Source organism: Lissotriton vulgaris, chromosome 5 (assembly GCF_964263255.1).
Source record: "Lissotriton vulgaris chromosome 5, aLisVul1.2, whole genome shotgun sequence".
Classification (NCBI taxonomy): Eukaryota; Metazoa; Chordata; class Amphibia; order Caudata; family Salamandridae; genus Lissotriton; species Lissotriton vulgaris.
The window spans coordinates 550,986,702-551,009,343 of NC_141693.1; the positions used below are offsets into that span (position 1 = coordinate 550,986,702).

At 43.0% G+C, this 22,642-nt stretch overlaps 1 protein-coding gene across 1 annotated transcript in view; it reads left to right on the forward strand.

The window, feature by feature from the left end:
* The first annotated feature begins 782 nt into the window (after positions 1 to 782).
* Positions 783 to 22,642, forward strand: part of PRAP1 (proline rich acidic protein 1) — an 82,376-nt gene continuing 60,516 nt past the window's right edge. Inside the window, exons 1-3 of the mRNA XM_086922009.1 lie at positions 783 to 1,062; positions 15,355 to 15,421; positions 20,996 to 21,039. Of these exons, the coding sequence (XP_086778135.1) occupies positions 1,055 to 1,062; positions 15,355 to 15,421; positions 20,996 to 21,039 (119 nt within the window). The 5' untranslated portion in view covers positions 783 to 1,054. The remainder of the gene's footprint in view (positions 1,063 to 15,354; positions 15,422 to 20,995; positions 21,040 to 22,642) is intronic.

Genomic DNA, 22,642 nt, shown 5'->3' on the forward strand with positions numbered 1-22,642 from the left:
AATGGGCAGGCCATGGGAGAACTGGGCACAGGAAGGAAAAACAAGTTTAGGCAAGAAAACAAGTACAGGCACAGAGGAATAAAAACAAGTCTGGGCAAGAAAGCAAGTTAGGTACAGGGGAATAAAAACAAGTCTGGGCAAGAAAGCAAGTGCAGGCACAGGGGAATAAAAACAAGTCTGGGCAAGAAAGCAGGTACAGGCACAGGGGAATAAAAACAAGTCTGGGCAAGAAAGAAAGTTAGGCACAGGGGAAAAATACAAGATTAGGCAAAAACAATGCAGGCAGAGCCGTGCAGAAGCGTGGGTAGCGACCTGCCTGCGAGTAGGGTCATAGGTTGCGTGAAAAGTGTACATCATTCCATCAGGACTTGAAGAAATGGGGAAGTAATCGTTTTTTTTATTTCAAAGATTTTAAGACATGTTTTTATACAGTACAAAAATAAAGTATTGCAAGGGTTCTGACGTTGTCATTGGCGCCTTCGTGGTTACATAAGGCTTACTTTACTTTAGATAGGCTTTGTTGAGAATTACGTTTGTGCTCCACCTTGTAGTAAGGAGGCAAAGAGATAGGAAATGTTGAGAGCAAAAAGAGAAAGAGGGGGGGTCCTTACATCAAGACACATCTGCTTGCATTAAATAGTCATGAGGCTGTTAGGGTTTAGTCAACGGTGCACACCCTAAAATATTTATCACTCTTGCTCCTGGCCATATCTGTGACTACAATAGAAAGGATTACACAAATCACGGAGAGCCCCTGTGAACCCACGGCCACCTCTAGTCATGAGTCACAGGGAGCAGGAGTGGTTAATGGCAGCGTTATGTGACGTGTTGTTCTGCTGCCTCTGCAGACCCTTATCCTAGAGGCTAAAGTTCCACGCACTTACCCAGCTCCTGAACTTCAGTCCCGGTTTATAGCCGTGAATTGCAACAAGGAACAGCAGTCGCGAGGCCAGTCACGGGAGCGTGCTGTGGGCCTATCCGAGGAGAGTGAAAAGGTCTTTCGTACAGCAGCGTCCCAGGCCGGAAGATTGGCGCCAGCTGAGGGGCCGTCATAATGAAGAGGTACGGTATAATACAGGGGCGCACCTATCATCAGTAGTGTAACAGCTGCAGTGGCACTGGGGCCTCGGAGTGTGCGAGGCTCACTGTACCCCAGTATATCGTTGCTTTCTACTGCTGAACCAAGGAATTTGGGCCTAAGTCGATTTTGCTGCGTCACAGGTATCTGTCGCCTCAGTCTGAATATCTTTTGGGTTTTTTAAACCAACAATGGTTAGGGGAGGAAGAGTTGACAAATGCGTGAGCACAGTGTTCGCGACATTCTACTTGCAAGTATGCTGTGCCCGTACTGCCGTGCCCTGCATGGACTGTTTGTATTTTACACCGTGAAGGAAGCAATTATGAGCAGGTGTGTGCGAGGCGCGAGGCATTAGCAATGAATGTCATCTCACGCCTGTTTGAAAGTGCGTTGCGTGTCAACACATCCTGGCCATAAGGTAAGAGATGAAACGTGTACGCTTTATCACACACCAGATCGTGAGATCTAATGCGGCTCTAGATATGAATAAAGGCTGCTGCGCAGAGCAGAGGAAGTAAAGTATCTTTCGGTATACCGCTGGTTGGCCTCTGATAGCGCTCGAACACCCAAAGTACCTCTTAGCACTGTGCACTAAGTGAGATTAGTGCTGTAAAAATATGAGTAAGTGTTTCGTTATTTTCAAACGTAGCCTTGGATCTACCTGTGAGAAGGTGATGTTTTTCAATAAACATCGAATGAGTATGTAGAGTTGAATATGGAAGAAATTCAATGAGTTATACCAATACATTTATGTTCTCTGCTATTGTTATAATAATATTATTATTGCTATTATCAATTGTTTTTTTAATAATAATAATAAGAAGAATAATAATAGACGTGCTATTGTTATTATTATGTTTCTATATATGTTTATACTCAGTCAGTCAGTCAAATATCTTTATTCGGTTTATGAGCAAACCATAAAAGCAAGAAAAACAGTATATATAAACAGTTGTAAGTACCTAATCCATTCAACACAATCACGACTCATAAATATGTATAAAATCAATAAATAAAACCAGTAAAAACAATTTCATTTTAGACACGATGTCCGTGCGGCCGCGATTTTTCCCGTGTGCGGCCGCCGGCCGAAAACGGGCGGGCCATGACGAACCCCAGCCGTCATCAGCACACGAGCACTGTAGTGCATGACGGCTGGGGTTCGTCACCAGCATGGAAGGGGTTAAAAAGGAAATGTACATGATATAGTGTTTAAGTTAATTTTCTCAAGATTCTTACAGCGGCTGATAAAAAATTAGCAATGTTAAAAGTTTCCCAGACATCAGTCAACATTTGCAAATGGAGAAGGGCTGGTCTCATTTGCACAAAGCTCGTATTCCTTAGAATTGGGAGAATAAAACGTTTCCTAATGACAATAAGGTGTTCACAGAAAAAGAGGAAGTGTATAGTGTCTTGTTGCGAAAAATTATCGCAAGTACAAGGGCCAAGGTCGTCTGCCCTCTTCCAACCTTTCTGTTCGCCAAGAAGAAAAGGTAATTGGTTAAATCTGAATCTAGTCAATAAGAAACAATGGTTATTGTTTGTGACATAGCCTGGATACGGTTCCATGGATAGTGTTGTTTTACATAGCTCGTGGGCCCTTACTGTCACCTTTACCAGCTCTCTCTGTTCCCTATCCATGGTGGCTATGCGCAAGTACATTTCCTTAGACCATTTTATATCTCCCTTCACTAAGGTTTCTGGGGAGTGATATAATTCTGGTCGACCCAGTTTACCTGCAAGCTTCTGAATGTATTTGAGCCAGGGTATACTCAGCCCGCGGTCGAGGGACATGCAGTCTTTCAGAATGGTGTGGTTAAGCATTAATCAGGATTTAACCAGGTGGCTATCCATTTCAAAAGAGGTGCCGCAGCAATAGCATCTTCAACAAAGCCAATTCCAAGCTCCTGATGGACAATGTAATTAGCAGTTGTCTTAGGGACAGATAAAAGGTTCTTTAAAAGCCTTTCTTCAACTGTCTGTATGTTCTTAGTATTTTGTATGCCCCACAGCTTGGCCCCATACATAGCTAGTGAAATACATTTGGCTCTGTATATTTGGATAAGGGCCTTCATTGGCCTAGCTCCTAACTTTCTGGCAAAACCTAGTACAGCCAGGGTAGCCCTTATCAATACGATTTTTTTCGCTGTGATTTGGGTTACCCAGGATCCTTGATCGTCAAATAGTACACCCAGATAAGGGAATGAGGTCACCCTGGTTAATATATGTCCCTCGCAATAAAACGTTTTGACCTTTGGGGATTTCTGTCCGATAGCCATTATGTGCGATTTTGCAAAATTTACACTCAAATCTAATGATTTCATAAAGACAGAGAAAGAATTTAACATTAACTGAAGTCCCACTGCCGTCCTTGCTAGGAGGGCGGCATCATCCGCATATAAAAGTGCGGGAATCAAGTGTTTCCCTGCACTAGGAATATCTTTACAGGAGGCAATTAGGGCCATATCTAGGTTATTAATATATAATGTAAAAAGCAGGGCGCCAAGATACACCCCTGCCTAACTCCATTAGATATGGGTATGTCTTCCGTACAGTTACCCTGTTGGTCATACCTCACCGTTGCAGATAAATCCCTGTGCAGGTCAGCTAGGAAATAGACGATGTTTTTGTCTACTCCACAAGTTAAGAGCATGGACCACAGCTTCGACCTATTTACTCGGTCGAAGGCCGAGGACAGGTCCATAAAGGCTACTAATAGTGGACCTTTCTTTGCCACCGTATATTTACCTATTAGTAGTTGCAAATGTATATATGTTTATACTATTTGTAACGTGTAAATATTCATTTATTTTTCTCTCTCCCTTCCCACCCTAGCCCTTTGTCGTTTATGCCTACGATGGGCCTAAGAATCAGAACATAATTGTATCTTTACTGGTGTTTGTTGCTTTACTATTTTTGATGTATTCTTATGTAATAGTGTAGTACATTTGTGTAGATTTTGTCTCCTGCTAAGTTAAGAATCCAATAAAATATGATTTAAAAGTAGCGTTGCTCTGGGTGAAGGATGCCACCTCGAGCTTGAAGATTTCGTGGCTCTTGGTAGGCCTGACTTTAATGTGTGGCGACGGCTATTTCTCATTTCTGAAGTTGACGTGACTCCTTCCTCTCTTCATAGTTTAGTATCTTCTACGTACTTACCGCTCACTCCTGGAGTGATAGTCGGCGCGGGGGCTGGGTCAGGCTTTTAGATGTATGAAAAGCTCAGGAGAATATTGTTATGATGTCGGAAAGTGCCGAAGATCACACGTGCGGTCTGGTTACTCCTGGTTCATTAGCTGGCTTTGTGAGCGCTTCGTGCCCTATAAAAAATATCGGATTATACGATAACGTAGACTGCAGTGGCAGAGCTCGCTTTTGGTGCCTAAGTCGAAAGTATCCTCCGGGAGACCCACTGCGACTCCCTCCGTGTGTAAACAATCATTTGCAATGCAACAGGTCTCGCTTCAGTTAGAGTTAGTTATTGGAATTGTGACACAATTTTGCTTCATGTTTTTGTTTGTTGTGTAGTGAATGTATTTGACAGATAAAGAGCTGTATGTATGTGTGGAGTAAGTATAGGTATTATAATTTATGTTCAGTTAGTGCTGTTGGCAAGAGGTGTATGTAGCAGTAGTGTGTAGTGTTTGAGTATTGCAATGAATAGTTGCTGTGACATAATAGCATTTGTAGTATTAGCAAAGGTAGCAATAATGTGGATTGATAGCTGTGTCCCCAGAGCCCCCCACACCAACATCTGATGCGTTGCATCACTGTGGCGCATTACAGAAAACATTAGGACACAGTAGCCCTCTCTGTAATAGGACTGTGCAAAAACGGATCATAGGCACACAACACAACAGTAGGTAATCTCCCTAAAGCATCAGGATGTGGCAAAATGCCCAGAGCTGCGAGCAGAAAGCTAGAAAACCAGGTACAAGTTAGGACGTTAGCTCACTATCCTGTGAGACTGGGCAAATTAGTTAATGTGTTCTTGTGCAGTGTAACTAGTTCTCCTGTAAAGCTTGCACTACTTTTGGGGGGAGTTTTTCGCTATATAAAACTGCACAACAAAACAAAATAAAAAACAACCAGCCACCATACACCTTTGGACAAGATCTCACTACACTGGCGGATCCAGTACACGCACAGCTATGAGGGCTTTGTACACCCTAGTGGTAGCTGTAAGCGGGTTACCACAGCATAACCGCTACCTAAAAGCCATACAGTAAGAAAACAAATAAAACGCGCTGCTGTTTCGAAATGTATATGTTAATCAGCCACGGCCCATGGAGGGAGTTCAGTGGGGCAGACAGGCGGGGCGGGGGAGGGGCAGGGTGGGGGTGGCAAATACCGGAATATGGATGATTGCAGGTAAGTAAACAATGAAATTAATAAAACGAATTTCGTAGCTCACCATGCATCACATTTTGCAATGCTGGGCGCACAAGGAAATTTGTTTTATTAATGTAATTGTTTACTTACCTGCAATCATCCATATTCCGGTTTTTACCACCTCCCACCCTGCTCCTCCCCAGCCCCGCCGGTCTGCCCCTCGGAACTCCCTCCACGGGCCGCAGCTGATGTTAATGCCAGGTATAAAAGAAAACGCTGAAGTTGTGTGGGATGGTGGGTATAAAATAAAACGCTGAGGTTGTATAAACGACATGTGCTATGGAGAGCTATGGTATCGAGAAGAATGCAGCGCTGCTGTTTTTGCGAGATAAAGTTGCAAAACATGTTTGTGAGCAACGTTGCGCCGCTGATTGAGGAGCATTTCCTCCTACCTCCTATATTAAAATATGCATTTGGAACATCAATGGTCTCTCTGACAAACTGGAGTACCCAGAAACATCAAACTATTTAAAATCATTTGATCTGATCCTACTCCAGGAAACCTGGGAAGAGAAAGAAATACCCCTACAAGGATTTACAACTCAAACTCACCCAGCAACCAGAGGTTCTTCCTAGGGTCACAGCTCAGGTGGCCTGGCGTCACTCGCCTCAATACTAACAATCGGAAACAATGGAAGAAATCAATGTAAATATCACTCCCCCTAGTGCGATACAGGTACTAGCAATAACAATCGGAAATAATCAGGAGACTCAACCACTATACATCATAAACACATACAACACCTGAAGCAGAGACAAAAAGGGGCAATAGAACTCGTTAGCGAATTGGTAAGACTCATGGAGGAAAGGGAAATGGAGACCATACTCCTAGCAGGTGATTTTAACCTTCACCTCTTTGGAGAGAAATCAGGTGATGAAATATCCCTAGAAATGGACATCGCGTGTGGAATACCTAACCAATCCATAGCCTCTCCAAACAAGGAAACAAAATGCTCAAATCAACTACTGAAAGACCTCGAGCAGCTAAACTTGAGAGTACTAAACGGACGATTTATAGAGGATACACTGCCAGAATCAACATATTTCTCCTCAACCACGTCTTCTCATCTCGACTTTACCCTTGCAACACTACCGCTGTTTGAAATAATAAGCTCGTTCAAGGTTGGAGAGAACAGCCAAAGTGACCATTTGCCACTAGAAGTGAAACTAGGCGTCACCTGCGGGAACAACGCGGATGTAAGGAGAAATATTGGCACAGAGTACACCACTAACTACAGACAAATAAGATGCAAGACTGTTAAAGTAGTAGAATTAACAATCAATGCAAAAACAATCTTGCACCAGATAACAAGTTCGACAAAGAACCCATTAGAGGCTTGGGAAGAATTTGTAACGGAACTCGGAACTACACACACCACAGAGCAAAAAACCCGAAAAGGGAATATGCCGTGTAACACATTCAGTAAGGTAATTACACCAGAGATAAAAAACCTAAAATGGGAAATAAACCAGATCCTTAGGCAGCTCCGAAAACAATCAAATAATGAAGCTCTGCAAAAAGAGCTACAAACCCTAAAGGCACAGCTAAAGAAGAAGACCTGGGAAAGGAAAAGGTACTTGAACGATGATCTTTGGGCAAAAAGTGTGTGCGACTCGAAACAGAAGAACAGCGCTAGTATTTGGAAAACAATCCACAGCTTCCAATGGCCAGGCCACAAAGGCATCAACTCAAACATATCTGAACCTGAATGGGCAAATTACTTATCAAACCACTTCAATGTTAAAAACCTAGAGGGGGATCCACACTGAGGTAGAACTAGGTTAATCGAAATGCATCCAAGCACTAACAAAACTGGAAAAAACAAACATGAGGCATATAACGACTACATAATGATATCACCCCCGCGCAAGCCCGCAAATCCAGATGAGGTAGTAACAAGAAGCCTCAAACCAACCTCAAACAGTAAGGAAAAAGACCAAGCAGCAACCGCGGTTAGGATCAGGCCACAAATGTCATTTTATTTTTTTCTACCCCCCCCCCCAGAACCCCTTACCCATCACCCTTCCCGCCCTACCCACCCTCCCCACCCAACCCACCCTCCCCACCCAACCCAACATATGAAGCCCAGGAACTAACAGCCCCTGCAAATTATGGAGAGAATATTTTCCATGTTACGGATTCCCCGCGGCAAAAAAACCCCCAAAAAAACCACCAACACGTACAGGAAAAGCAAGAAAACGAATACTTCTAATAGTAATATTAATATTAATTAAGCCATCCGTGTCTATAAAGACACCAAAAATTCTTTAGCCTCAGTCTCAGAAAAGAAGAACCTAGTCTGACCCTTTACTATGACTTTGAGCTTTGACGGATTCTGGAGATATACCGTTGCCTCTTTACCTTGGAAACCCGGTATAAGCTGACGAAGATGCCAACGTTTAGATACCGTTGCCTGACAGAAATCTGGCCTAACGAAAAAATTACAATTTTTAGCCGATTTCTTTTTGTCAGGCCTAGCTAATGCATATACCGCTTCGCTTGCTAGGAAGTTATTAAAACACTCAAGAATAGCTCTTGGACGATCTTCTTCTCCTTACCGGGGTTTCCTAACTATGAACGGAAACCTGTGGGCTCTTTGTATTTCCATTGACCAGTCCCAAGAGTCAATTCTGGAAAAGCTTCGGCAAAAAGTTCACAGACGAATTTCTGAATGTCAGGTTCCTCTTTTTTCTCAGGAATACCTAAAATGCGCAAGTTATTCCTGCATGCTTGATTCTCCAATTTGGATAATTTGAGACTGAGATCATCGCAATGCGCTTTAATAGAGTTCGAGTTTTTGGGCAGCCACATCATCCTCTAATGCGGAGATTCTGGACTCTGCTTCCATAACTCTAACAGCTGTTTCAGAGCAAATTTTAATCACGCGCCTGACAGCGTTCTTCACTTTGCTACATGTTGCCTGTGTGCACGTGTTTTCTGCTTTCATTTCTGCTCTGTGATCTATCATAGTATTGTAGATTGTAGACAAAGTTATCTCTTGGGGCAGACTCTGCACATTTGGACTCCTTTCGGCATCAGTCCTTAGAGTTTCTGACAACTCTAGTTCTGGTTCAGATACTACCTCCCCCATCGTATTCTGTGAAGACATGCCTTCAGGAAGCTCTTTCTAAGATTTGGCGCGCCAAGACCCTCTTTTTCCCACTTTTTTAATAGTGGAAACAGCTGAGTTTGGTGAGACCATGTTTAATCTAAGTTCGTCTTCCATGCTACTACCTTCCTGGTAATCAATCCAATCTTTGCTTAGATTAGTGCTCTGACGAAGGATCAGACAAAGAATAAAAATTGTCGCCTATTTCTTGAGATCCTGTCAAGTCCTGTGAGGAAACACCCTCAGTTAGTGCCAATGAATCTATCTCAGATACAAGATTATCCAAACTTACGGTCATTACTTCCTTGAGGGGACTAACAGGAACTCCATCACCCATAATTCCCCTCTCTGCACTCGTATAATTCAAAACCACATTTCCCTGTTCTTTCAATTGTTCCAAGTTAATAGTTGATACATTAGCTGTGGTATCCGGTACTACTACATTGCGAGAGGGGGAAGTTTCACCAGGTAGTATATTCACTGTATTTGCTTTATGCAAGAGAGTCTCAACCCCTCCTGCAGACTGTGGCAAAGCATTTTTAGACATCTGTCTCTCAAAAAATGCTGGGAGAGTATGTAACCATTGTTTTGTCATCCGTTCACCCCCCTTTCTCTGAGTTGCACTCGGATCATTTCGAGTGACACTCTCCCCTTTCTCACCCATTTCTCCTGCGGCGTTTTCGTTATTCTCCACTGCAATGGGCTGCTCTTTTGTTTTACCGCTGAGTGTGGTTACTTTCTACGGCATCCTTCTTCGAGCCGCTACCTGTGCTCCTCCACGCCCGAGGACAACCCCTCGATGTAGACCAAACAAAAAAACAGGGAGCCGCCAGATTGGGGCTCTTAGTAAACGGAGAAGGAGAAATCCTCAAACCATCCGGACTGGATACACAAAGCAGCCGAGGGTCAGTTCAGGTGTTCACAGAGAACGAGAGACTCCGCCCCAAACGCCGGGAAAGCACTCGCGGCAGATACAGATGAACTTGCTTTTTGCTTTTATTCTGCTTGTTGGTTACGGAGTCTTCGCCACGTTTGTCAATGTAGGTAGATTTTTTCAGGCGCGCATCTATGTTGAAATGCCTAGAGCGGCTAAAGGTATTGATTCTCTTCCCAAGGTCCGGAGCAAGGGACTGAGCTGCTCACACAGCCCGCGCCGCGGCCGCCATCTTGCCTCTGCAGATACCAAGCCACAAATTTAAAAGGCAAATTAGAGGGTGCTCCCGGCCCCAATGGAATCCTGTCGATAATGTACAAGCAAGACGCCAACTTTTGGAGCGACACACTGGCGCCAGTCTTCCAGGAAATCAGGGAAACAGCAATAAGTCATCATCCTGGAGAGGTTCTATAACAAGTCCGATTTATAAACAGGGCGAAAGGAGCAATCCAAGCAACTATCGACTTATTGCCCTAATCAATACAGAGGCAAAGTACTACGAGGGACTTATCTTGGAGGAACTAACATCCTGGGCAACCCTATAACACAATAACCAACATCATGGCTCTAACTCTTCTGACAGATGCGGTAAAACACCCAAGAGCTCGCTATTCCTATGTTTTATAGATTATAGCGCTGCGTTTGACCATGTAGACCGCCGTAAACTCTGGCAGAAGCTAAAAAAATGGGGCATTCCAGGGCCACTTCTACAGCAGCTAATATTATTACACACCAATACTTGGGTCAAGATCAAACTGGGCTCTGGAACGCACCTTTCAAGGCAAATCAAAACCACCAAAGGTTTGAAACAAGGATGCGTCCTAGCCCCATGCTGTTTAACATTTTTCTCGCAGATTTCCCGGGTGAATTGGAGAAAACCAAATTGCTTGCTCCGCGGCTGGGCGACTTCTCGCTTTCAAACCTCTTATATGCAGACGACCTGGTCCTAATTAGTCGGTCTCTCATTGGACTCCAACATCCCCTGGACACAACCAACAAATTCACAATAAATAATGCATTAAAGATCAATTTAAACAAATCAAAAGTCATGTCAGTGAACTAGAACAAAACAAAGAAACTCGCATGGTTCCTGGACGGACAGAGGCTAGACCACGTAGCCACTTACAAATACTTAGGCGTACTCTTAGACAGTAGAGGTTCGTTTAAACACAAACTAGAGGCTATCCATCGGAAGGGCACAACATTCTATCTTTCAATGAAGCCCTTGAAAAAGTTCTCCCTGACCGGTCACTGGACCCCCTTCTACAGGTGATAAGAGCACGTTTACAGCCCAAGCTCACATACAGTAGCCAACCCATGCAAGGGAAAGACGCCACAGCTCTAGACAAAACTATCAGTCGACCATACAGGGCAATTTTCCATCTGCCTAATTACGTCTCGCCTGCTCAAATCCGCCTCAAATTCGGTCTACAGGGACAAACGGTGGAGAGAGAGGTGCCTATATAAAAAGCTGGCGAAAAATCAGAGGTGCTGAGCAAGGATCATTAAATGCCCAACTCTGGACTGAATTCTCTACCCGAGAGAACTCACCCGCTAGGAAGTACCTAAAAGAATCATTGGAGATCTTGGGACTAACAAATCTCTGGGAGTCATCCACAGACATCAAAAGTTTAAAAAAGTGGTAACAAAAGTAACCAAAATGATATCATCTATAGATGACAAAGAAACCCTGGCCAAGAGGGCTCATGGATCAACAGTGCTGACAGACTATAACGCTCTGAAGCCGCAGGAATACGTGAAAAAGGGCCTAACACAGATGACAAAAAATACATTTTTAAACTTGCGCCTCGGCATCCTACCAATATTACCGCATCTGGCACCTTGGAAAAGGGACGGAGAAGAACATCTTTGCCGACTTTGCAGAGCAGGGAAAGAGGACTTAATGCACATAATCTGCATCTGCCCAAACCTGATGGACATAAGGCGTTCCTTATTTTGAGTTCTATGGAACCAAAAGGGAATAACTAGTTGTAGGCAGGCTGTGATGCTGTGCTTTAATCCCGATGAGATTCAGTTAAACTGTAGACTAACAAAATATTTTGATATAGTTGCTAGACGACTCGCGAGATAGCCACATGGCTCACCTAAAGCAACAGTACCTCTATCGCTCAGCCCGCCTAGTCACTTGCTAAATTACAACCACGCCAGGAAAAACGGGGCACATTGATCTTACAATTTTATAAACAGTCTATACCAAAACGCAATTGAGACTTTTATGATCCTATAGAGTGTAATCACCTTCTTTTCTTTACACTATAAATGTAAATAAGGCTTAAACCTTTTTTTAACAATGGAAGTTTTGAATACTGTGAGTTTTTATTAACTGTTCAATAAATCTATCTATCTATCTATCTATCTATCTATCTATCTATCTATCTATCTATCTATCTATCTATCTATCTATCTATCTATCTATCTATCTATCTATCCTACAGAGGACATTGCACTATGAAAGCAAAGTAGAGAAAACTTCTGCAAAACACTTGTAAGCAGTGTTTTCAGAAAGGGAGACGAGTTTGTAAACAGCTCGGCTCCAAAATGGAAGTCGAATATGGCTTTGACAAAGAAAGCACGGTTATATTGATTAATGTAGAATCCACTGGGAGCTGTTAGTGGAATACCACAGCATAGACGCTACCTAAAAGCCACACAACAACATAACAAATAGAACGCCCTGCTGCTTCGAAATGTATATGCTAATGACAAGTATAAAAGAAAACGCTGAGGTTGTATAAACAACATGCGCTATGGAGAGCTATAGTAAAGCAGAACGCAGCACCGCGGTTTTGTGAGATAAAAGTGCAACACAGGTTTGTGAGCAATGTTGCGCCACTGATTGCAACAAAGCCACGAGTGCCCTATTTTAAAACATTGCACCACCGATGGTAAATATAATTGTAAAAACGCGCCATGAGTACTACTTTATAAAATATCGCACCACTGTTTTCCGAAAAAATGCACTAATTGCAACAACTAAAGACAGGATGTAAGCTGCGGGATATGTAGTAGGCACGGGTGAATTTGGGAGGAGCAGTAGAAAAGAAGTCCGGTTAAAAAGATGCATGAGAGAAGGTTTTTTCAAACATTTATTGCTATACTGAGAAGGTCGGAAGCCTGGCAGCGTTTGTTGCAGGTATGATAGAATGCTGAGATATAGTGTGTGAAACAGTTCAGGTGAAAGTTCTGGGCAGGAAACATACCAGTACAAAAGGTCGTAGATAAGAGGGGTAACTTCATTGATAGTAAAAGTTTGGTTTGAACTGTGGCATAATGGTGGGGATTCGTTTTGTGCAGCTTTAAGCCTAGATGAAAATAGCAACTAAACAGAAAAAGTAAATATGATTCTGACTATAAAAATAACCAGCGAATAACTAAAGGGCACGCATGTTTCAACATATGATTCAATTTGGAAAAACAATGTGATTAGGCAATATGGGATTTGGATAATTTCAAGTGGCTTGTGATGCATCGTAAAATTACAATGCACTGATTGTGGTTTTATTTGTTCATGTTTCAGTGACCCCTGACGAAGGGCAATTTCATGCCCAAAATGCATCAGGTTTTATTTGAATAAACGCTGCTTTTTATGAAACAGCGCTTCAGTCATGTTCTTTATTGAGGTCCGGATGGGCATGTTTGGGACAAGAAAATGGCGCGAAATCCCCACTTGTGGACTTGAATGAGAAAAGCAGTCAGAAAAACGCGCAATGCATATGGACACAAACTGTCAAAAAAGGAGTGATCAAAGGAGTAGAATACACCTAACGGCACAACTTTGCTGTGCACTGGTTGGGGGGAAAGGTCTCCCCGTTTATTGTGGTTGTAGTCTAAATCGTGTCATTTGGGCATGACACACGGCCAGTTTACAATTTAATCTTGCAAAACTATTGTGAGATATGGTGTGCATCCCACCCCCCTATTTTTTTAATTGCAACAACGCCATAAGTGCCGTATTTCCTGATTACAACAACACCGTGAGTGCCGTACTTGAAAACATCGTACCACTGATGTAAAACATATTTGTAAAAACGAGCCATGAGTGCTGTATTTTAAAACATCGCACCACTGTTCACCCAAAAAATGCAGCTTGGCTGCTATTGCCACTAAAAGTATATGTGCAAACAGGAAAACATGTCACACCGCTGTTTTGCGGGATAAAACTGCAAAACATGTCTGTGAGCAACGTTGCGCCGCTGATTGCAACAACGCCGTGAGTGTCGTATTTTGTGATTGCAACAATGCCGTGAGTGCCATATTTTAAAACATTGCACCACCGATGTAAATGTAATTGTAAAAACACGTCAAGAGTGCTGCATTATAAAATATTTCACCACTGTTTACCCAAAAAATTCCCTGATTGCAACAACGCCATGAGTGCCGAATTTTCTGATTGCAACAACGGCGTGAGTGCCGTACTTTAAAACATTGCACCACCAATGTAAAACATAATTGTAAAAATGCACCATGAGTGCTGTATTTTAACCCGTTGGCTGTTGCCGTCGGCCAATGGTCGTCGCGAGCACTACCTTGGTAGTGCTGCGCACGTCAGTTGGCCGACGCTGCCACACCCGTTTTTCGAACGTTCAGCACTGGAGCAGAACTTTCGAAGCAGCCAACGGGTTAAAACATTACACCACTGTTTATCCAAAAGAATACAGCTTGGCTGCTGTTGCCACTAAAAGTATATGTGAAACAGGTAAACATGTCACTCCCTGCAAAATCTCCAGTCTGAGTGGGAGAGGAAAAACAGAGAAAGGGAGGGAACATAGAAGCCTCACTTCCAGTAAGAAAGCGAGCGTTTATGACGCGCACCAATAAAAAGCATGGGAAGGTATGGGTGGAGCTTCCACCCCACTTCCAAAGAAGCCCGACAGAAAACCAACGCAAATAGATCTCGCAAGGAGCAGCGCATATGCTGCAACGCTAGGCAAGACCGAAAAAGACACAATTAGACAATGGGGGCAACTTTAAAGCATAGTATGGCCCCACGCGACGTGTGATCGTTTGGTATAAATATCGATATCATGATTCAATGTGTATTTTTGTATTTTGATTGACAATTTACGTCTAACATTTCTACTACGTTCATTTACTTATGTCGTCTCTCTCTCTCTCTTCCTCACACTACTTCTCTCTCATGCCCTTCTTTAACAAATGCCATTCCTGTTATCGGTGCTTGTCAATGTCAGTGCTCACCTTACACATTCTAAGGCTATTATGGGTATCTAACACATGAAGCAATGTTTATTCTTGCATAGAAATTTTCAGTCTTATCATTTTATTTACATTTATCTAAGCATAAGATCACATGTTACTAGAATGTCATATTTCACGTCAACTTATTTACTGTATTGTGTTATCGGAAAGCTACTAACATTCCGCATGCTTTTACGACGCAGTATCTAAATCAGACCTTCATTGGTGTGTTTCTTGATACATGGAGGCTAACACATTTTTTGTCATTATCACGTAAAGGTGTCACAAATTATTTCTGTGTAAAAGCTGTCCTAAATGGATGAAAGATAACATCTTTGCTCCATCACTATACATGACACTCAAAATAAACATGAGGTAGTTGAACTGGTTAAGTAATGATTAAGCAAGAGATAAGAAACACACAAGAATGTATATATGTGGCATTAGAAACCAGTTTCATGAGGCAACTGGAATCAGAAGACATTTTCTCTAGCTCAATCATTGAGAGGACCAGCTACCTAATCGTTCTTTTGATGTTTTAAATATCTTGTTCATATTCGCTGATGCAGACTTCTGTTGTATGAAGTTTACACCTTCATCCTGTGTCTTCTGCCTTCTTGCAGGATAACCAGCGTCGTTAGCTGTCTGCTACTCCTCCAGTTCATGGAAGCCATGTCGGCCATGCCACAGGTACATCTTAATAGTACTACCATTGGTGACCACGCTAGCGCCATCTCGTGTGTGTTTAGACAGAATGGAACATGGCTTGAGGTTTGATGGTCAAGAAGACATGGCGAACAGCTTCCATACAGATGACATCGATGTGAGACAGTCCTAAAATGAGACCGAGCCTAAAAGACAGCTGCATCGCTTACCATGCAGTAGACCGGCTTAACACTCGAGGGCAGAGGGGCTAAGTCAGTCACATGCCAGTCCTGCACTTCCGGTCTTTCATAAGTGACTGCCTTTGGGAAGCGCTCCACACAGGTCAGACCTTCTCTCAGATAACCAGCGCTCAGAGATATTCTGGAAGCATCCAGGGCTTTGAAACAAGTGATGTGCTCATCAGAGGTTCCTGATTGATCTTGCATCCTCCATCCCTTGAAACAGAATTAGCACTGGTTTTCAGTATGTTGTAAACAAACCAGAATAGCTCGCACAGTGCTACCCTTCTCCAGCAGAGCCTGGGCGTCCATATGCTTAATCTAAAAGAGTAAACTAAGGGGCCGATTCACAAAGGCATTTTACAAGTATGTGGAATAGTACCAATGGAGCATTAATTCACATGCTCATAAATGCTTTTGTGAAATGGCCGCTAAGTTAAGTAATCAGCATTTGTATGGAGTGTTCTAGCATTTGGATGGCACCTGTAGTATTTGCTTAAACTATGCTCCTTTATCGTATATTTCTTTGATTTCCATCAGTCGGTTGTTTGTGTGCGTTTGTGTTTAGTTTTTAGGTCTCGCTGAGTCAGCGCATGCGCTGCTCTGGGGAGACATTTTGTCTGTGGGCTTTTAAAAAAGTGCTGCTACAGCTTGGCTGGCGACGAGTGTGTGGTTACGTGCACAATGACGAGCAGAGGCACTATATGGCTTTCGTCTCTCGTCATGGTGCGCGCACATCACACACCACTCGCCAGCTTACTTTCACTTTTCCCATCGCGCGTGAGTGCCCCACTCGCGTCCACTTTTTGCTTGCACTTCTTGTAATACTTTACCTTTCACTTGCTGTCACCTAAAACATCTTGCTGCAATGCCGCCCTCTGCTGCCTGGGATCATAAGTGGTTGTCTCATTGCCTCTGTGATGGACCAGGCAACTTCCAAGTTCGGTTTGGACTCGGTAAATAAAATATCTCAGCAAGTTAAGTGTTCGCTAAAGAGCCATGCGTATTCTGTAAGCCACAGGGTCCATGCTCGGCTGAAAGCCACTCTGCCCTCATCCTTCCTAGCGAACGTGTGTGCCATGCGTACATTATTTACACGGATGCGAACCGCCGAAGTTGGAGTAGTTTGCCCTATAAAAAGAAAAATTAATACAGGTCCACTTCTTTATACAACATGTTTGACATTTACACAGATTTGTGTGGAAGGAGAATTTGACTTCACAGCAGCACAGTTTAAATTACAAGCCAAGAGCAGAATCTTGAGGCTCAGTGAACTAATACACCGTTTCACTTCTGTTGGTCCTGGTACTCCCAAGCTTTCATTGAGCGCTGCAAACATTTTGGGCTTTTGAATTAAAAATAATATTAATAATGTACGGTATAGTATCAGCTTTATGCATTTGTTTTCAGACGCCCCATGCAAAATTCTCTTTTGGTTGGCACACTGAGGCAGCTGGGTGACTTGATTCGGGATGTGCCAGAGCAGGCCCCTTAGTGGGGCACGGGGGGCATTTCACCAGTAAACTACAACCAGAGTGGCCGACGAATGAGCCACTCCCAGCGCATTTTTGAAATCATTCCGGCTAACAAGGATGCTGGGATAGTGAAGGTACTGTGTGCTTCACACAGTACCTTAAACACCCACAAGCCCACCGCAGATGGGCACACGGCTGGATCAAAAAGTTGTCTGCATGCCTAGCCAAACACAATTATTTTCATATTCCGCTTTATAGTGGTGTGCTTTGTCTCTGGGTTTGGCTACTGGCAATATTTGTTTGGATTTGGCTGAGTAACCTCAGCGATCCCATGCATCTGTGTGTCATCCTATTACAGATGATTGAGTCTGCTCCGTTTTTATCTGGAGGGAAAAATCGAGGCTGACTTGTATCAAGAAGAGATCTGTACTTGAGGTTTCATAATAACGTATGTGTCATTAGTAATCCAATTGGGATCGTGGGAAGAAAATGGCAGGAAACCTAAGATGCATGTTCAGTAAGTTCCAGGGGGTCCATCTTCGCTTGCCAGTTGTGCCACATTTCTCAAAAGGTAACTGATTCCACAGCACAGAACAACCCTTGGGTGAGTTAGCCCTCATGAAAGTGTTGCTTTCGCTACCTAGTTAATTCTGCGTTAATAGCACCCATCGTTGCAGTCCCAACAGATAGATTATTGTGTGGTGTGCACTATGTAGCTAAATTTAATTATCATTAATGACCACATTGGTAGTATTCGCACAGACTTAACCAGGATCTGGAATCTAGGAGTGCATTTGTTTTCTAGATCATACCCTGCATGCAGTTTTCCTCTGGCATGCCCCATTCCCTGCTGTGTTGCCCTGCCTTCCGATGAAGCACATCCTTTGCTTCCACCTCCCCTTCCAGTACTACTCATATTTGTCAAAATATCTGGCATGCCCCATTCCCTGCTGTGTTGCCCTGCCTTCCGATGAAGCACATCCTTTGCTTCCACCTCCCCTTCCAGTACTACTCATATTTGTTGTTTTTTAGCATTCCAATCTCAACGAAGCTTCTCTTTTGCCTCGTGCTGCTTGTTCCCTACCATCCTCTCCACTGTTGTCCCACTACCTGCTTCCTCAATCTATTTGTTTCAAACTATATATATTTTTCTTTCTTTTTTGAGGACCCGTCAACTGCAATTTGCTGCTAACAGCCTCATCTTTAAACAAGCATTGGCATAGCCAATAGGTCTCGCTTTTGAGACCTTATAAGTATTTAGGTATGCAGCACAATATCCTTAGTGCAGCAACAGCAACTGTTGAATGGCTAAACACTTATAAAGTCCCAAAAGCGAGACATATTGGCTATGCCAATGCTTGTTTGTATGGTTAGGAGGGATTAGTTAAATATATACTTAAGTCGGTTCATGTGAATGTGAGCTGAGTTTAATTCTTAGAAAGGTCTATGTTGTGTTTTATGTGTTTGAACAGTCCTTTAATGGGTAGGTACTGCCAGATGCCGAATATCTGCACTTCTTTAACTATAAAGGAACTGTAACAGCATTTTTCATTAGAGTTGCAATATTTATAATGAGAGAGTATCAGTACTTCTCACTAGCATACTGTATTCTGGGACAGTCAGTCCTGCAGTATTTTTGTTTGAAGCATGAATGGGTATGCCGATAGGCTTTTCCACTTTTCATTAAATTGGGTGGTCAGATGAACACAGCCCGGCTTATCTAGAGTTTGTTCTAGACATTACTGCTAGCCAGATAAATATCTATTGAAACAAATGTGCTATTGTACGCATAAGGGTATGGTGTGATACAAGTAATTGTATTCAAATGATTTAAGAGTGTGTAAGGGTTTGGCACAGAAGTGCTGTTGATGTGGCAGTGCTTTCCCAACTACAGGGCCTCTTAAAGGTCGGCTGGTAACCAGCCTGGTATCCCCCTGGAATTACTGATACCATGGGGATCTTCAGTCCTGGGGTGGGTGGTCAATTACTTTCAATTACAAAATAACAGTGAACAATGTTCATGACTTGGTGTTTCTACATTTTTGTTTGGATAGTCACCCACCCACAGATTTTGCCTTCTTTCTGCTGACAGATTGGGCAAGAGAAAAACTCACGACATGGGGTGGTCCATCACATCTTGGCGTTCCAGATCGAGCCAGTAAATACCACTACTGGCACTATCAGAAATTAACATGACCCTATACTGTTCCATGCCAAGTTGTGAGCATGAGGGCATCAACGTGCTGAACTATACCTTTAAATAAATTTTTAATTAATTCCAACTTGCGGGTGTTGTATGATGAGTATTGGAGAGTAGAATGTGTGGTAAAACAACAAAACTTCTATGCTAGAAGCATGACAGTTTCATACCACTCTCACTCCGCAAATCACTAAGGGCCCTATTACGGGTTCACCGGTCCAAAGGACTGCCAAACCAGTGGTAGCGGCCCTACCACCGTCACACTGCGGGCTCATGCGCAGAATTAACAGTGTGGCGGTCGGACCACCACTGGACCGCTGCGACTGCTGCGGATCAAGGATACAGTGACATTCTCACAGTGGTCTGAGGCTTTAACATGTTGGCAGTGCTGCAGCAGCACCACTGAGCATCTTTCGAGTTGCTTCACTGCCACCCTTTTCAAAGTGATAAGATCGCCATGAAAAGGGTGGCACTGAGGCAACAAAGGGGGCCCTAACTGGACCCTCTACGCCTGGGGGTGCATGGAGGGGGGGCACATGTAGTGCCCCCCTCGATTTGCACCCCCAGTTCCAGCACAGTGTGACATGTATGCCACACCATGTAGGAAAGTATAGGTGGTGCTCTGAGAGGGGCGGTCTGCCTGTTAGCTCTTACATGAGCCTAACAGACCGCCTCAGTCAGACCGTCGCATGACCGCCCTAACTGTCCAGGAATAAACCCACAATCTGGGGGGCGGTCGCACCACAGGTTTGGCTGCCCTACAGCGGACGGCGTGTTACACCATCTGCTGTAGGACCGACAAACTGAGAATATGGCACTTAGCTTACATTTGCACATAGCACACCATAGGCTCGTATTCTTTCAACTCGAAATAGCTTAGGGGGGGGGGGGAGGACTCAACAGACAGCATTGAGGGAAAATTAATTATTTATTTAATTTTTCCTCATCATCGTCTATCATGTCCCCTCCCCCCACCCTGCTTCACTGGTCTAACCTACACAGGTCGTTCCTGGGCATTATCAAGCCAAATCTAAAAAGGCTGAGTACTGTCCAGGTGAGGTTTAATGCCAAGAACATTAAAAAAATTATCACCTCCAAAAAAGCATGCTTTGTAGGGGAAGCATATTGATCAGATACCTGCTCGCACGCCGTACTTATACATTTTGTATGAAACACTTGCACCCCGGTTGGATAGCATCCATTGCATAGATACAGAACAACCAGTAAGATAAGCCAAAATAGATGAAACACACAATCACAGGTAGGAAACTGACATGTCAGGCTGAGTATCACAGGGAAAAGAAGCACCTTTTGTATCTGGCATGTTTATATAAGCATATCAATCAATCAGGAGTTTGTATAGCCTGGCTACTCAACTGACTCAAGGTGCTGGGAGGGGTTGCTGATCCGTCTGGGTGTGGAGGTTCAATCGAAGAGCCAGGTCTTGAGATCCTTCCTGAATTGGGTCAGCGGCGGGGATTGCCTGACGTGGAGGGGCAGGGTGTTCTAGGCCTTGGCGGCAAGGTAGGAGAAGGATCCTTGGGATGGGTACCGGGCTAATTGGGCAGAGCAAAGATGTCTGGCAGGTACATGGAATGAGGGGCGGTGGTTCAGATATGCTGGTCCTGCATCATGGACATATTATATTCATGTTCACTGTGGATTCCTTCAATTAACATTAATCTTTTTGTCTCACTGATTTCAGTTCCCAAGAGAGACCGGCAGTTCCTTTGTTATGGATTCCAAAGGGTATGTATCAGTAATGTGTTTCTAGATATGAGACCCTTTCACTGTTCCTAAATTATGTTGTACTGTGTACTTTACGTATTAGGTGAAATAGGTCAATAAAATGCATATGGGCCCATTTGTATGTCTCTGTTGATAGAGGGGCTGCATTTTCTATTGCAACCACTTTCCTATGTCAAATTAGTTCAAAGTCCTGGTTTTTCGACTCCTTCAATTCATAAAAGAATTGCATCTACACCATTGATATATTTACATTAAATCCCCTTTTATTATATTTTCCAATTAAATCCAATGTCCACCCAATGCATTTCATCACATGAAGCAGAACTTCTTTGGGGCTGTAAACAAACCAATAATACGCAAATAAATAAAAAACTTGATAAGAAAAACATACTTTTACAAACAATTTTACTTGACATAACAATTTAGTTACCTGTGATTATAAGATTACTTCAGACTAAGGGCCTGATTTAGATCCTGGCAAATGGGGTACTTCAGCACAACTGTGACAGATAACCCAAAATATAAATCCTGTTATATCCTATTTCGGCGGATGGGATATCAATCCTTCACTGTTGTGACGGAGTAACCCGTCTGCCGAAATCTAAATCAAGCCCTAAGAAATAGCATGCAACCTAATAACAATATTAAAACAGTTCTTGTATGTGTCAAAGAACATGATGACTCTTCACCTGTATATAAGAAGTGGATGACATTATAATATATATTTACAATGGACAAAACTTCTGTACTCCCTGAATTATGATCAGTTATTTGTTGTTTCTTGTTTCCAATAACCAAAATAAGGATCCACATTTCACCTGTTTATCCTACTATATTTTGACATTAGTGTATCCCATCACTATAAATAATACGGGTGAGATACATATGTATATTTACTATTCCAAAAAGGAATGTAAGAAAAATCATACCACACTTATTTCTTACTAGAGAATACATTTGTTATACTAAATATAGCAACTCAAAGGTAACTATACTGTGCCAATCAACCACCATAACCATAGCATAACATAGTGGTTTAGCTCCTTCCAGAACCACTTTCATAGGGCCATGAAGCACACAGGGGCTACTGGGTCCAACCATGGTGGTTGAGGCCATTTACTCATGATTTCCAGCACCTGACATACTAAGAATCCTGAGCAACTGGGGCAAGTACCTCTTCTACACTTGACTCTCAGAGGTAGCTGTGAACGATCAGTCAAAGGCTCCCTCGCGTTGGAGGGGGGAGAGTGTAGATACAGGTAAGTGAACACAACTCAAAACTCAAAGTGCAAACAGTACGAACAATAAATCAATGTCCAGCCAAATACTTTATTTTTATAAGAAAAATACGTTTTTTATTTCTAACTCCACATATGCAAAAGAATACCAACCTTCAGAAGCAACAACACAATCCCCTTGAAGTCAGGCCTCTAGTAGTTGTCAGGCTAATCCATGTCCCACCATCTTCCTTGTAACATGCTCAGGGTTATTCCTCAATAACTGGTAGCCACATCTAAGGAATGCTCACTATTAGTCCGTACTCAAGGGTTCCCTTTCGAATCTTCAGGAATTAGTCAAAAGTGTCAATGGTGTTGTAGCACCA